This window comes from Oncorhynchus nerka, linkage group LG27 (genome assembly GCF_034236695.1).
Source record: "Oncorhynchus nerka isolate Pitt River linkage group LG27, Oner_Uvic_2.0, whole genome shotgun sequence".
NCBI lineage: Eukaryota > Metazoa > Chordata > Actinopteri > Salmoniformes > Salmonidae > Oncorhynchus > Oncorhynchus nerka.
The window spans coordinates 34,511,716-34,527,961 of record NC_088422.1 but is presented as its reverse complement, the minus strand read 5'-3'; the positions used below and the strand labels follow the sequence as shown (position 1 = coordinate 34,527,961).

General features: G+C 43.0%; 1 protein-coding gene across 2 annotated transcripts in view; it reads left to right on the top strand.

Moving 5' to 3' along the window:
• LOC115111653 (GAS2-like protein 2) overlaps nucleotides 1–16,246 on the top strand; it is a 44,063-nt gene that overhangs the window by 8,979 nt on the left and 18,838 nt on the right. For both annotated transcript variants that reach the window (XM_029637959.2, XM_065011598.1), the window contains one exon: nucleotides 4,594–4,701. In XM_029637959.2, the coding sequence (XP_029493819.1) occupies nucleotides 4,594–4,701 (108 nt within the window). The remainder of the gene's footprint in view (nucleotides 1–4,593; nucleotides 4,702–16,246) is intronic.

Genomic DNA, 16,246 nt, shown 5'->3' with positions numbered 1-16,246 from the left:
TAAATGTTTTAGCATTTTATGATTATTTATTAGTCCAGCTGACTAATACAGAACAGACCTCTCTCTCTCTCGCCTCCGCTCTCCATCATGTGGCAGGAAACAGACCAATGGGCTGACTTCACAGATTGTTGTCAGTTCTATTTCATTATTGCAATGTCTAGCTAGGTTTACAGTGGAAACTGCTTGTGCACATGCTTAATGTCATGTGTGTTTTTGTTTGGGTGAGTAGTCTTGTTTTGTGCCTCCCCCCAGCTGAGCACTGCCTGGAGTCTCAGGAGTAGACTGGCGGAATTAGGAATCACTGTCTATAGCCAGTCACTCATATAACATTGGCAGACCACAATTAGACTACAGACTGATGATAAAACAACAAGGCAACAGTAAACATGTCGTCCCCCACTAATGATACACACACATTTCAGTTCATTACTATATCTTCTGCCTTGGGCCAATCAGTGTAATTTTGTAAAAGCCGGATCTCTATGGCGAGACACATCATTCACGCAGGTTTCGTCCAGTGCTGTCTGAGATATCATGCGTGACTAACGAAAGGACGGACGGACAGAGACCGATCCACAGTTCCCGCCTCGATTTCATCGTGGGGGACAATAAAGCACTCTTCCATCATGTGATATGGACGGAGATGAGGATTGTCTGGTGTCTCGTCATGGTGATCCGAACAGCTCACCAGCTCAAAAATCCTTCCTTTCATTTAATTTTGAACTGGAAATGACCCGAACCCTGTTTCTGAAATCATCAGTTTCTCCTAAAGTCAGATATGTCCTCTGCATGGCAATGTGATGTGTTAAAATGGAGGCAGTCCAATGTTATCACGGCTGGTTTACCTCCTCCCCCAACCCTTGTCAAATCTCTGAGTAGACACGTGTTTTTCATTTAGTCACACAGCACTAAGCAGAAGAGTGGTCAAAAAATAGGTTTCCAGAAAACAACACTTCCTTTAAATTATAGGTGATGTCCTACATTTTTCCCCTTGAGCAAGGTTACTTATATGATTCGCCTTACTAAAATACAGAGTGGTTTATTGTTTCGAAAAGATAGCTCACTTTTGCGAAGGCTGCAGCATCAACAAAGAAGCTAAATAAATGTAATTATAACTGTACTTTTCATCTCTAAGTAACAGTGTTGTCATTCTATCCATAGTCCCAAAGTAAATGTTCTTGGTAGTAGTTGACATTCTCATTTATCTGGATAACCTGGAGGGTTGGTCCCTGTTCTCCCCATCCTCAGCTGGTCTAGCCTGTTGGTGTAGGATGCAGTAGGGAGTGTTCTTACAAGCACCCGCATGATCCATCCAACAATGCTGCCCCCCCCCCAGGTGTTGGTTCAACGGCACCCTTTCATCACCGTAAACCTGTCCTGAGTCACGCCAATTTCGGGCCTAGGAGAAAAAATGCTGGCTGAGTAGGCCAATCACATTTTCTTTGTTTTGACCCACGACCGTTTGTCTTTTGAGACAAGGTCATTGAATAAGTTTTAGTGGTCTCTGCATCCAGTGTTTTTAGGATGTAGCCTAAATGAGAGGCTAAAGCAGTAATCCCCCCTGAAGTTCCAGATATGCTCCTCCATTCCAATCTACTCCCTGTGGCCTAGATTCAATTTCAAGAAGCTTCCATCGCTCATCTGATTGTATGGTTTGTGTTGGGACGTGTCCAGTCATTTCTAGAGATCCCCACCATGTAAGTCGCTCTGGATAAGAGCGTCTGCTAAATGACTTAAATGTAAATGTAAATGTAATGAAGCAGAGGCTGGGACACAGTCATCCCTTTATTGCAAAAGCAGCTTAGCATATTGTGGCTAAGGGAACACAACTAAACAGATACAAAACTCCGCTAGACCGTCATTTACTGGCATTTCACAACCGTCATAACAATAACTGCTACATTCCAAAAATATTACATGAAGAGGGATTGTAGACATAAGCAAATCACTCACTCACCACCAATCCCATTTCCTCTGTGTCCCAATGAGGTACAGTGGTGTGTTCCTGGGGATTGGAAAAGCCTCACCCCTCACCTTATGTCCTCCATGGCCTACCCTCCGCTCTCCTCCGTCCCTATGTAGGACAGGAAGGAAGGTAATAAAGAGTTGATTACCTCAATCTCTGTTGGAGGCAGAGAATCAGAGACCACGAATATGGTGTGTGGACTCAATTATCAAAGGGAAAACAAAAAACATATCCTGCAATTTCACCCTGCTTCAAGGCAAACCCAGGAACACTAATTAATCTAAGTTTCACAACTCTTGTCTCTCGTTGTTCATTGATCACAGCAGTGTTGTGTTTTCATACCATCCCTACAGATACATGTGAACATTCTCCAGCTGATGTTGAGATGATTACAGTAAATGCCATCCTAGTTTAGTTAAGGGTGTACTGTGAGACTATCTGAATCTAACTGCAGATGTAGGGCCTTGGTTCTTTCTCTGTCTCTCTCTCTCACACGTCACAGCTCTTCGGCACGTTCCCCATGTGACCGACACCCATCCATAATTCATCCCCTAGCTCTCTCTCACAGCGCTCCAGTTCCACATGCTTCCTGCGTGACCTCGCATTTTCCCTCCCCTAGCACTGTTCCACATCAGTGTTTTAGTCTCACGCTCTTGTGTCTGTTTGAGTGATTCTCCAAGCTTGTTGTGTTGTACAAGGTTCGTTTTTTGTCTAAGACACAGCAGTCACCAAAATGTGATTTCGGATGATGCAATTAGATTCCACAACGATTATTTGAAATAGTTAACGGATATTTAAACAAACAAAGCTCAATGGTGTCATTGATTGGAATGTCTCAGACCATGTGTTGTTGAGGGATCTTTTTGTAACCGGGTTGATATTTTCACTGTATATTTACAACCCTCAACTCTATGACCTCCTCTGGAGGAAAACTTATGACCTCAGCCCAAAGGGGTTGTGGGAGGTGTCTTCTGGGGCTGGAAGGAGAGACCGCTGAAAGGCTGTACTAAAGAAAGAAAAAAGAAAACAAACGGTCTGTTAAAAACAGGCAGGATAAGGCTGTTTGTGTCTGTAACCAGGGGGATATTTCCATTAACTCACTGGCTGGGGTTTTTCCAAACAGGGTTTGTCCACATAGTGAAAGAACGACTGAGAGACTAAAAGGAGACTTGGAGAGCAAGCAGAGCAGAAAAGGGCAGTGAAAGAAATAAATGACAGACCGAGAAAGACTCTGTGTGAGACAGGAGGGACGATAGAAAGAGATGAAGAGGCACTGATAGACTAGCAGATGGAGAAGGAGAGAGTGGGAGAAAGAAAACAGGAAACAGAATACAGTAGAGAGAGAGAAGGCAGTGGGAGGCTAATGATTTAGTATGTAGTCCTGGGGAGACAGGTGAGACAAAGTTCTTAACACTGATTCCACCCACACTTTAATTAGTAGGTGGAATAAAGACAGCTATTTTAGGAAAATAACAAGGTCCCTCCCTAATCTCTTGAATAAGCCATAATCTGGAAAATGAGCCAGTCATAACCTGCAACACTGATGCTGCATCTAGCTAATATACTATATATGGATGGTATACTGTCTTCTTCAATGGATACCTGGCTAGGTATCATTTCATTTATGTTGATCTAATTAAATTATCTTCATCTTATTCATTTTCTTAGTGTGATTAATTCCTTGAGCGACTACTGAGAGCCTTTCCCTTGTTTCTCTAATGTGTTTAGATTGGACATGTGCTCCTGTCTATACAGTACATATGGAGTACAGCAGTCCCTGTTTGTTTGTCCTTGCTCAGCTCGCCTCTCTTTGTCCTCTGTTTGTTGTCGGTCTCTCTCCTCACCGTCTCTCGGTTCACAAGTGTGCACACGCCTTTGTTTGAGAGAGCTGCCAAGAATAACATCAAAGTTGGCCAATCCCGGTCGAGAGAGAGAGCCCTTGCAATGCAGGCCTCTCTTGCCCCCACCCTAGAGTTCTGTCTGACTCCACTGTGCTTAATAAGCACCCCAACCACATACAGCACAGTACCAGAGCCGTCTCTCTCTCTCATCCCAAAACACCACTGGAACCACAGGCTCATTTACGTCATCCCTTTGACATTAGTTAGAGCCTCACCTTATTGCCCATCAAAGTACTGCTCTGCGGTCAGGAGGTCCCTACAGCAGTGTGTGTGTGTGTGTTGTAATGTGAACTCTTTTCATTTGTATTTAGCTTATGTGTATTCCTTGATGACATTTTATACTGCAGCAACGAGCTGGACTAAGTGTTTATGCAATAATTGGCGAGGGAGGGGAGGGGCCCTCCATTACTCAGGTACTGAGGGACCTCTGCTCTGCTGAAAGCTGAGACACACATAGACAAACAGGGCTAGCCATGTCTCACCCTAATGTAAATGTGTGTGTGTCAACAGCACAGTGACAACTCAGGACCAGAGGGGATTTGGTCATGATCGTGGATATGAGTAAGCATGATCTCATAGGAAGAGTTGAAATGAAGAATAAGGAAGGTTGAACAGAGACTGAACAGTTTGTGCTTCTTGTTGTTCCTTTCTGTAGCTGTGTGAATATGGAGTGTCATGTTTCATTGGCTGTGGGTGCTAAACAGGCCTGTGTTGTCTCTTCTCCAGGTGCGGGAGATCCTGGGCCGTTGCTCCTGCCCCGCCCAGTTCCCAATGATCAAGGTGTCTGAGGGGAAGTACAAAGTGGGAGACTCCAGCGCTCTGATTTTCATACGGGTATGAACTGACCATTAACCTTTACCCCATCTACTTATCCAGACTATAAGAGTCAGCAACCATCCTTAGGTCAAGTGTGTGTGTGTGTATAATATATTTATGAGGGATCCCCATTAGCTGCTGCTAAGGTAAGATTAAAGGGAATTACATCACAAAACAATTAAAATAGTCTATTTGGAAAGTATTCAGACCCCTTGAGTTTTTCCAAATTTTGTTCCATTACAGCCTTATTCTAAAATTGATTCAAAATAAATAAATCCTCAATCTACACACAATACCCCAAAATGACAAAGCAAAAACAGGTTTAGAAATGTTTGCAAATGTATAAAAAAAAGGAAATCACATTTACATAAGTATTCAGACCCTTTACTCAGTACTTTGTTGAAGCACCTTGTGCAGTGATTACAGCCTTGAGTCTTGTTGGGTAAGACGCTACAAGCTTGGCACACCTGTATTTGGGGAGTTTCTCCCATTCTTCTCTGCAGATCCTCTCAAGCTCTGTCAGGTTGGATGGGGAGAGTTGCTGCACAGCTATTTTCAGGTCTCTCCAGAGATGTTCGATGGGGTTCAAGTTCGGGCTCTGGCTGGGACACAAGGACATTCAGAGACTTGTTCCAAAGCCACTCTTGTGGTGTCTCTGGCCACTGTACCATCAAGGCCTGATTGATGGGGTGCTGCAGAGATGGGTGCCCTTTTGGAAGGTTGTCCCATCTCCACAGAGGAACTCTGGAGCTCTGTCAGAGTGACCATCGGTTCTTGGTCACCTCCCTGACCAAGGCCCTTCTCCCCCCATTTGCTCAGTTTGGTTGGGCGGACAGTTCTAGGAAGAGTCTATGTGGTTCCAAACTTCTTCCATTTAATAATGATGGACGCCACTGTGTTCATGGAGACCTTCAATGCTGCAGAAAGGTGGTGTTGGTACCCTTCCCCAGATCTGTGCCTCGACACAATCCTGTCTCGGAGCTCTACGGACAATTCCTTTGACCTAATTTCTTGGTTTTTGCTCTGACATGCACTGTCAACTGTGGGACCTTATATAGACAGGCATGTGCCTTTACAAATCATGTCCAATCAATTTAATTTACCATAGGTTGATAGGATATGATAAGATATGTTGCCACGACTGCCATGTTGCATTTCCATCCCAAAGCCCTTGCTTGGAAGTGTATTTCGTCAGACTGCCAAGAACCTTGCCTTCATCCAGGCCAAGTTGGCGAGACACGGTAGTAATGACACCATAGGCCTGGTTGATCTCTGCACCAGACAGGATGCTCTTGCCAGCATACTTGGGGTCCAACATGTATGCTGCGGCGTGTATCGGCTTCAGGCAGAAGTCGTCATGATTTTTGATGTATTTCAGAACTGCAGTTTCCTCTGCTTGGAGCAACAGTGAAGTGGACAGGGCAGTACGGATTTCTTCTCTTACATCTGCAAGCAGAGTCTTAACATCAGACAGGATGGCATTGTCTCCCTCAATCCATGCAATGTCTAATGCTGTAGGTTTCAGGAGTTTCAGGCTGCTTACCACTCTATCCCAACATACATCATCCAGGAGGATCGTCTTGATGGGGCTGTCCATATCGGCAGACTGTGATATGGCCATTTCTTGAAGAGACTCCTTCCCCTCCAGGAGACTGTCAAACATGACAACACCACCCCAATGGGTGTTGCTTGGCAGCTTCAATGCGGTGCTCTTATTCTTCTCACATTGCTTGGGGAGGTAGATTGCTGCTACAACTTGATGACCCTTCACATACCTACCATTTATTGGCTCTCTTGTAGAGGATATCCATTGTTTTCAATGCCATGATGTCCTTGAGGAGCAGATTCAATGCATTAGCAGCACAGCCAATGGGTGTGATGTGAGGGTAGGACTCCTCCACTTTAGACCAAGCAGCCTTCATGTTCACAGCATCGTCTGTAACCAGTGCAAATACCTTATGTGGTCCAAGGTCATTGATGACTGCCTTCAGCTCATCTGCAATGTAGAGACCGGTGTGTCTGTTGTCCCTTGTATCTGTGCTCTTGCAGAATACTGGTTGAGGGGTGGAGCTGTAGTTAATTATTCCTTGCCCACGAACATTCAACACCCATCAGAGATGATTGCAATACAGTCTGCTTTCTCTATGATTTGCTTGACCTTCACTTGAACTTTGTTGACATCCAGCAAATGAGTAGATAAAGCATGTCTGGTTGAAGGGGTTTATGCTGGGCAAAGAACTTTCAGAAATCTCTTCCAATACACATTGCCTGTGAGCACCAAACGTGAACCAGTTGCATACACAGCTCGAGCAATCAGCATTTCTTTGACTACGTTCCTCCATTGAGTCAACAAACACTTCTGATTCCAGGAGGACCATGAGCTGTTGCTATCGATAAGGTGTCTGATTCATCATTTTCACCTTGAATAGAAGTAGATGGACTTGTCTCAGATGTTGATTGTTGTGAGCGCTGAGGTAACTTTATGCACTTGGCCAGATGATTCTGCATCAACGTTGCATTCTTAAAATATGATTTGGCACAGTATTTGCAAATGTACCCAGCTTTTCCTTCTACATTAGCTGCAGTGAAATGTCTCCACACGTATTTCCTGTAAAGATTAGAAATACGTTTAAAAAAATAATTCCATGTACAGATAAATAGTTAGATGAAACAACTCCTTTGTAAGATACATGTTTTAAAATGAAACCGGTGAATTAACACTCCTCAGTAAGCAGACTCAAGCAAGCTAAAACCTACATGGTAGCAAAAACTAACTAGCATAAATTGTTAACAAGTTAGAAATGATTTAAACACACTTTGCTGTAGGCTACTATTTTCTAGTTATTAACAGAAAATCATGTATGTCATACAAAATATATTTACCCCACCCAGTATTGTAATCAAAACTTACCAGAAAGCATGTAGTACTCAGACAGTGTAGTAGTGTGGGCCCAATAGCATCTCAGTAATGCAAGATCTTGAGAATCAGCTGTACATGTGATGGAAGAATGCACTGCACCTGCAGAGGGTTGCAATTCCATTGAATTAGGGATAGTTTAACCAAAATATGCCACAAGACCTAGAATTGCCTTGTGTATCCCACAAAAAAGGTTCACTGTTATAAGCTAACTTTATTGATGAATTTAAGCACAATTCCCCAACTTCCCAGGCATAACTTCCCGGAAAGTTTCTGACCCTTTGCAACCCTAGCCGTAACCAAGTGGTCACATATCGTTCTGGGTTCCACTGCACAAGAGGGGTTCCGTGGAGTTTTATGAACATCAAGGCAGACACACAGTGACTTTATACTGAACAAAAATATTAACCCAACATGCAACAATATCAACAATTTTACTGAGTTACAGTTCATAAGGAAATCAGTCAATTGAAATACATTCATTAGGCCCTAATCTATGGTTTTGACATGACTTGGGAGCCAGTCCCACCAACTACAGAGCCAGGCCCAGCCAATCAGAATTTGTTTTTTCCCCACAAAAGGGCTTTAATACAGAAACACTCCTCAGTTTCATCAGCTGTCCAGGTGGCTGGTCTCAGATGATCCCGCAGGTGAAGAAGCCGGATGTCGAGGTCCTGGGTTGGTGTGGTTACACGTGGTCTGCGGTTGTGAGGCCGGTTGGGCATACTGCCAAATTCTCTAAAATGAAGTTGGAGGTGGTTTATGGTAGAGAAATGAACATTAAATTCTCTGGCAACAGCTCTGGGGGACATTCTTGCAGTCAGCATGCCAATTGCACACTCCTTCAAAACTTGAGATGTCTGTGGCATTGTGTTGTGTGACAAAACTGCACTTTTTAGTGCCTTTGTATTGTCCCCCAGCACAAGGTGCACCTGTGTAAGGATCATGCTGTTCAAAAAGCTTCTGGATGTGCCACACCAGTCAGATGGATGGATTATCTTGGCAAAGGAGAAATGCTCACTAATAGGGATATAAACAAATGAGTAAAACATACAACATAAATAAGCTGGGACATTTCAAGGATCTTTTATTTCAGCTACTGAAACATGGGACCAACACTTTACATGTTGCATATCATATAGTTTTTCAGTATTGATATTTTTCTCTCAACATTCTGATATGCCAGTGGTCATGTGTCCGACAAGCCTCTGCAGTGCACACACACACACACACACACGTAGCCTATAGTTCATCATTCTCGTCACCGCTAAAGAGAAGACAGAAAATAACCCACCATTTACCTACCTCTAAGCTGTTGTAGCCTAAATAGTTAATTTGGCCTGTCATTCTATTGCTTTTCATGAAATTGTCGTAATTAAATAATTTCAGAATTTAGCAGAATTATTTATTAATATTATTATTATTATTATTTTTTTTTCCAGAAATATTTTTACCAGCTCCGTGTATTGTGAAATTGAAAAAGGTGAGGGAGCACTGCTCCTCCGGGCTCCGGCATCACTACACCCTTGGTCATGGCTCACATTATCATCACAGATACTCTGGACCCACACAATTTGCGTACCGTCCCAACAGATCCACCGATGACGTAATCTCTTCCACACTGCCCTCTCCCAACTGGACAAGAGAATCACCTATGTGAGAATGCTATTCATTGACTATAGCCCAGCGTTCAACACCATAGTGCCCAAAAAGCTCATCACTAAGCTAAGGACCCTGGCACTGAACAGCTTCCCTCTGCAACTGAATCCTGGGCTTCCTGACAGGCCACCCCCAGGTGGTGAGGGTAGACAACACATCCGCGGCGCTGAACCTCAACACTGGGGCCCCTCAGGGGGGTGTGCTTCATCCCCTCCTATGCTCCCTGTTCACCCACGACTACGTGGCTGTGCACAACTTCAACATTATCATTAAGTTCGCTGACGACACGTCGGTGGTTGGCCTGATCACTGACGATGAGACTATAGGGAGGAGGTTAGTGACATGGTAGTGTGGTACCAGGACAAACCTCTCCCTCCATGTCAGCAAGACAAAAGGTGTTTGTAGACTACAGGAAACAGAATGCCGAGAATGCCCCCAACCACATAAACGGATCTCTAGTGGAGCGTGTCGAGAGCTTCCTCGGTGTCCACACCACTAAGGAATTATCATGGTCCACACACACAATCGTGAAGGTGAAGGCACGACAATGCCTCCTTCACCTCGAGGCTGAAAAGTTTTACAGCTGCACCTATTAGAGTATCTTGACTGGGTGCATCACCGCTTGGTATGACAACTGCTTTGCATCTCGACCACAAGGTGCTACAGCGGGTAGTGCGTACGGCCCAGCACATCACTTGGGCCGAGCTCCCTGCCATTTAGGACCTCTATACCAGGCGGTGCCAGGGGAAGGCCCTGTAATTTTCAACGACTCTAGCCACCCAAGTGATAGCAGAGAGAACAGTCTACCACAGCCACAAGAGAATTAGTGAGGTTGGGCACTGATGTTGGGCGATTAGGCCTGGCTCGCAGTCTGCATTCCAATTCATCCCAATGGTGTTCAATGGGGTTGAGGTCAGGGCTCTGTGCAGGTCAGTCAAGTTATTCCATGCCGATCTCGACAAACCATTTCTGTATGGACCTCGCTTTGTGCACGGGGGCATTGTCATGCTGAAACAGGAAAGGGCCTTCCCCAAACTGTTGCTACAAAGTTGGAAGCACAGAATCATTTACAATGTCATTGTATGTATAACGGATCTCGTCCTCCTCTTCGTCCTCCTCTTCCTCTATCTACCTCAATTACCTCGTACCCCTGCACATAGACTCTGTAGTGGTACATGCATATAGCCAAATTATCGTTACTTATTGTGTATTTATTCCTCAAGTTATTTGTTCTACTATTTAAAAATTCTCAGTATTGTTGGGAAGTAAGTAAGTTCGGGCTAGTAAGTAAGCATTTCACTGTTAGATTGACATGCATGTTATTGACGCTAGCTCTCCATGTACATTTAAGGGCCAGCCGTTCTGCTCTCTTCTGGGCCAACTGTCATTTGCCCATGTCCCTCTCTGTGGCTCTTGAACATATGACTGGGCAGTAGTACAGATGTGACAAAACTAGGGCCTGCAGGACATTTGTTTATAGCAACGTCAAGAAAGCAGAGTAGCATTTTATTACAGACAGACATCTTCCCATCTAGCCACCGTTTTATCAATATGTTTTGTACCATGACAGTTTATAATCTATGGTTACACCAAGCAGTTTAGTCTGCTCCACTTGCTCAATTTCCACATTTAATGACAATATTTTACAGTTTAGTGAATGATTTGTCCCAAATGCAATGCTTTTAGTTTTTGAAATATTTAGGATGAGCTTATTACTTGCCACTGATTCTAAAACTGACTGCAGCTCATTGTTAAGTCTTTGTGACTTGCTGTGATAGTTGACGTGATTATGTTGAGTAATGTGTAGGCCAGTGACCAAAAAAAATCTCAATTTAATCCATTTTAAATTCAGGCTGTAACATGTCGAGGGGCATGAATACTTTCTGAAAGCCCTGTGCAAAGACATCAATAGGATATTACTCAGTACCAGTTAGGCTTGCAAAATTCTGGGAACATTCAATAAATTCAATGGTTTTCCAGAAATCTGATTCTGGAAACCGCCAACTGGGATTTCGGGAAAACCAGGGAATTCACCACAGCTGCCCTGGGGTATGCCTGACTAGCTGGATTATGTTGGAGAGGCTTCCATTAAAGAACACCATCTGTGATCAGTTAGACCGGTAAATCTCGATCCACGACATAGCAGAGGATATAAAGCCAACACACATGTTTTTATCAGCAGCAAACTATGATCAATAATGTCAAAAGCTGCATGGAAGTCTAAAACAGCACCCACAATCTTATAGATTTTTCTGCCAATCAGTCATTTTTACAAGTACCGTACATGTTGAGTGCCCTTCCCTATAAGCATGCAGTTCTCAATTTGTTTACTGCGAAATAGCATTGAATCTGGCCAAACATTGTTTTCCAAAGGTTTACTAAGGTTTGGCACCAGGCTGATTGTTTGAGACAGTAAAGGGTGCTTTGTTATTCTTAAGTATTGAAATTACTTTTGCTTCCCTACAGGCCTGTGTGTGTGTGTGATGTTAATGTGCATGTTGGCATGAGTATGTCTAAACACATTTTTCTAAGAGTGCAGGTTTATTTGTCTGACCCCATAGGATAACCCTTTTTGGTTCCAAGTAGAACCCTATTTTGAAAGGGTTCTACCTGGAACCCAAACGTGTTCTCCTATGGGAACAGCCGCAGAACCCTTCTGGTTCTAGATCAGTGGCGGTTGGTGGGAGGAGCTATAGGATGACGGGCTCATTGTACTGTCTACAATGGAATAAATGGAACGGTATCAAACATATGGAAACCACGTTTGACTCCTTTCCATAAGTGCTTTCCAGCCATTACAATGAGACCATCCTCCTATAGCTCCTCCCACCAGCCTCCACTGCTCTTAGATAACACTTTTCCCTAGGAGTGCTTGGATGCATTAGTAAACTATGGATTGAACAGGTCAACCATAGTATTGAAGTTACACCTTTACACAGTCCAAGAGTTCATAGGTTGTGTGTTTTTCACAGCTCATGGATATGGTTTTGGATTGCTCTAAAATGATAACTTAGATTGGGTTACAGTTTAAAATGGAACAGTTAATATTTTTGCACAGATGCAAATATTATGGCCTGGAGCAATTTCCTTTTGACTGTCAAATGTCCATATGCTGTTTTCATGGCTGCTTACACTATTACAATGGGGGCATGTAGCAAAACATGTTGCTGCAAGGAAAACCAAAATGGAGTCAAACAAACAAAACATCCAGATGATATGATTAAAGTCCCCCAAACTACAGTGATTTAACTCCATAGTCCACTCTGCATATTGTTTACAATCTCCACTGATCTGACCTATTCCCAATGGTATGCTCTGCCTCTTAGTACCTCCCTACAGGCTGACCCAGACCTTCCTTCTCCCAAACAAGCTGGTCCAGCAAGACACAAATAGAGCTTTGGGTCATTTCCTGTGCAGGCCCTTATCTGGCCTGCTCGGCTGCTTGTTTCTGCAGGGCTGTGTGCCTCAGTCTGGGGCTCTGGGCCCTGCCTGGTGTTACCACTGCAACTCTCTCGCCCCCTGCCATCAAAAAGGCAGTCTGCCTGATCGATTCAGTTTCACTTACCTCCCATGTACCTCTGCCCAATTAATGGACTCAACAGATGCCATTCCAAATCGTATGTATTTCCAAGATGTCTGCCTTACTGCCTAAGGCTGTCAATATTTTCACTGTTGTATTAGGAAGCTTAGACTTGCCCATAGTTTAAAATGGAGAATCATGTAGGTCCTTTAAAAGCAGTGTGTATGTTAGGATTTATGGTATGCTGTTACACCCAATGATGTATATAAACCCTAGATTGCCGTGTTTTGGGCAATGAGAGGCTTTGAAGCCACCGGTCGGCCATATTGGCACTCCACAGAAAACAGTCCTCCATGGAAATGAATGGAGTTCTACAGTATTTCATTCAAATGTTAAGGACAAAATTACATGTATTTACTTACATTTATTTATATGTTTAGTTCACATAAGACAATGCAAAAGTATGCATTAAGGTGTCTATAATAGAATAAAACTTGGCAAAAACAATGGCTTCTATGGCTTCCAAAATATTTTCAACCTCTGGCGCAGGCGTTCCGCTAGCGACCCACCTCGACAACATCCTGTGAAATTGCAGAGCTCCAAATTCAAAATACAGAAACACTCATAAAAGATACGTGTTATACGTCGGCTTAAATACGAACTTCTTGTTAATCCAGCTGCTGTGTCAGATTTCAAAAAGGCTTTATGGCGAAAGTATACCATGCGATTATCTGAGGACAGCGCCCCACTTACAAAAGCATACAAATATTTAAGCCAAGTAGAGTCACGAAAGTCAGAAATAGCGATAAAATTAAATCACTTACCTTTGATGATCTTCATATGGTTGCAGTCACAAGTCTCCCTGTTACACAATAAATGTTTGTTTTGTTTGACAAAGTTCCTCTTTATGTCCCAAAAATTCTTGTTGGCGTGTTTTGTTCAGTAATCCACTGGCTCAATGGCGGTCACAACATGCAGACGAATACATCCTAATAGTACCGATAAAGTTCGTCGAAACATGTCAAACGATGTTTATAATTAATCCTCAGGTTGTCTATTGTCTAAATAATCGATAATATTTCAACTGGACAATAGTGTAGTCAATAGAAAGGAAAAATAATGAAGGGCGGGCAATCGGTCATGCACGCAAACAAGCTCTGCTTCATTCTACGGTCCACTTAGACAATGGTCTGATTCTTCCTCATTTTTCAGAAAACAAGCCTGAAACAATGTCTAAAGACTGTTGACATCTAGTGGAAGCCATAGGAACTGCAATCTTGGTTCCTATCCCAATACATACTGTATTGGCATTCAATTAAAAACTACACACATCAAAAATATCCCACTTCCTGGATGGATTTTCCTCAGGTTTTTGCCTGCCATATCAGTTCTGTTATGTTATACTCAGACATTATTTTAACAGTTTCGGAAACTTGCGTTTTCTATCCAAATGATGTGCATATCCTAGCTTCTGGGCCTGAGTAACAGGCAGTTTACTTTGGGCACGCTTCTCATCCAGATGTCAAAATACTGCCCCCAAGCCATAACAAGTTTTAAAGGGTGGGGGAGCAACACGCTCTCACAGTCATGTCAGAATTAGACATTCATTCTCAAACAAATTATGAAGTTGTTCCAAACATAACATTTTCTAAGTGTTTAAAGTCAAGTTCAGGCATCATCTCAGGATTGTTAAGGTTTGGCAATAACGTCAAAATCTTTGTGCCAAGATGGTGTGGTGGCTTCAAAACACCCCCTGTCAGTCAAAAATAAACACAGCATGGACTGTTGGTCACATGTTTATGAAATAATAAAAATTAAAAATTCCATATGCACTGTTACAGACACCTCTTGGAGGGAACGTAACACCCTGCTACACTCAACTCCCCTTGGAGTGAAAGAGGTATGTGACTGTAGGTGCGGGTAAGGATGATAGAGGCAGAGAAAATGACCATTTATAGGGAATTTATTCTACCTTCACACGGTAATTTGGGGAAAAGGGGCTGGACAGAACCAAAGCAAAGGAAGTAAAAGTTAAGAGCCCCCTCTCCTACCTTAACTACCCACTACTTTTCTTAATGCCATCTGGCGCGCTAACCAAAATACAGGGGGTGGTCCACCCAAGTCTTACCTAGTGTGCATAGACAGAGTACTTACTACGGGTATATGTATGCCCGCAGGCCGCTTGCCTAAACACTCCCAAGGTGCCTTCCCCTTCGGAACAAAAACAAAATAATTACTAACCTAAAGTGAACAATTTCAATAGTCAAAAACAGTCTTTTTGACATAAACATACCTCTGCAGGACCGGCTACAAAATATTTTACAGCAAATTATACAGATACACAACATACAAAGAAGCTCTCCCTACCTCAAAGGAACCCTGGCTTTTCAAGCTGCAGAAGGAGTTTGTAATTGCAGACAGCTGTATCCCCTGACGAGAGGGCGGGGTCAGAGCTCCAATCTGCAATGGGGCCGACCAATCAGCTGCTTTGGACTTCAGGTAGCCATTTCCTGAAATACACACATTCAAACACATACAAACCCAAAACAACACAGAAACTGGGGAACGTAACATGCACAAAAAGCTTATTTCTCTCAAATGTGCGCAAATTTGTTTACATCCCTGTTAGTGAGCATTTCTCCTTTGCCAAAATAATCCATCCACCTGAAAGGTATGGCATAACAAGAAGCTGATTAAACAGCATGATCATTACACAGGTGCATCTTGTGCTGGGGACAATAAAAGGCAACTAAAATGTGCAGTTTTGTCACACAACACAGTAGATGTCTTAAGTTTTGGCATGATGACTGCAAGAATGTCAACCAGAACTGTTGCCAGATAATTAAATGTTAATTTCTCTACCATAAGCTGCCTCGAACATAGTTTTTGAGAATTTGGAAGTTTCCAGCCTGCCTCACAACCGCAGACCATGGGTAACCACGCCAGCCCAGGACCTCCACATCCGGCTTCTTCACCTGTGGGATCGCTGAGAAGTATTTATGTCTATAATAATAAAGCCCTTTTGTGGTGAAAAACTCATTCTGATTGGGTGGGCCTGGCTCCTCAGTGGGTGGGCTTGACTGCCAAGTGGGTGGGCCTATGCCCTCCATAGATTAAGGCCTAATTAATTTATTTCAATTGACAGATTTCCTTATATGAACTTTAACTCAGTAAAATCATTGAAATTGTTGCATGTTGCATTTATATTTTTGTTCAGTATATAAATCATTGGTTACACCTCAGTGAGACGTTTCTGTTAAGTTTCTTAAAGCTTGTATGACTGACTTTGTTTGGCTTTATGGTATGTAGTGGAGTGCCTGTTTCAGAAATATCTTACTTGTGCAGTATGTTAAACCTAAGTGTAATGGCTGTTTTGGAGGCAGGTAATGTTAAAGTGTTATCTCGAGTGCAGTGGCTGCGTTGGAATCATTAAAGTGTTCAAATTCAAAGTGTAGTGGATTTTAAAG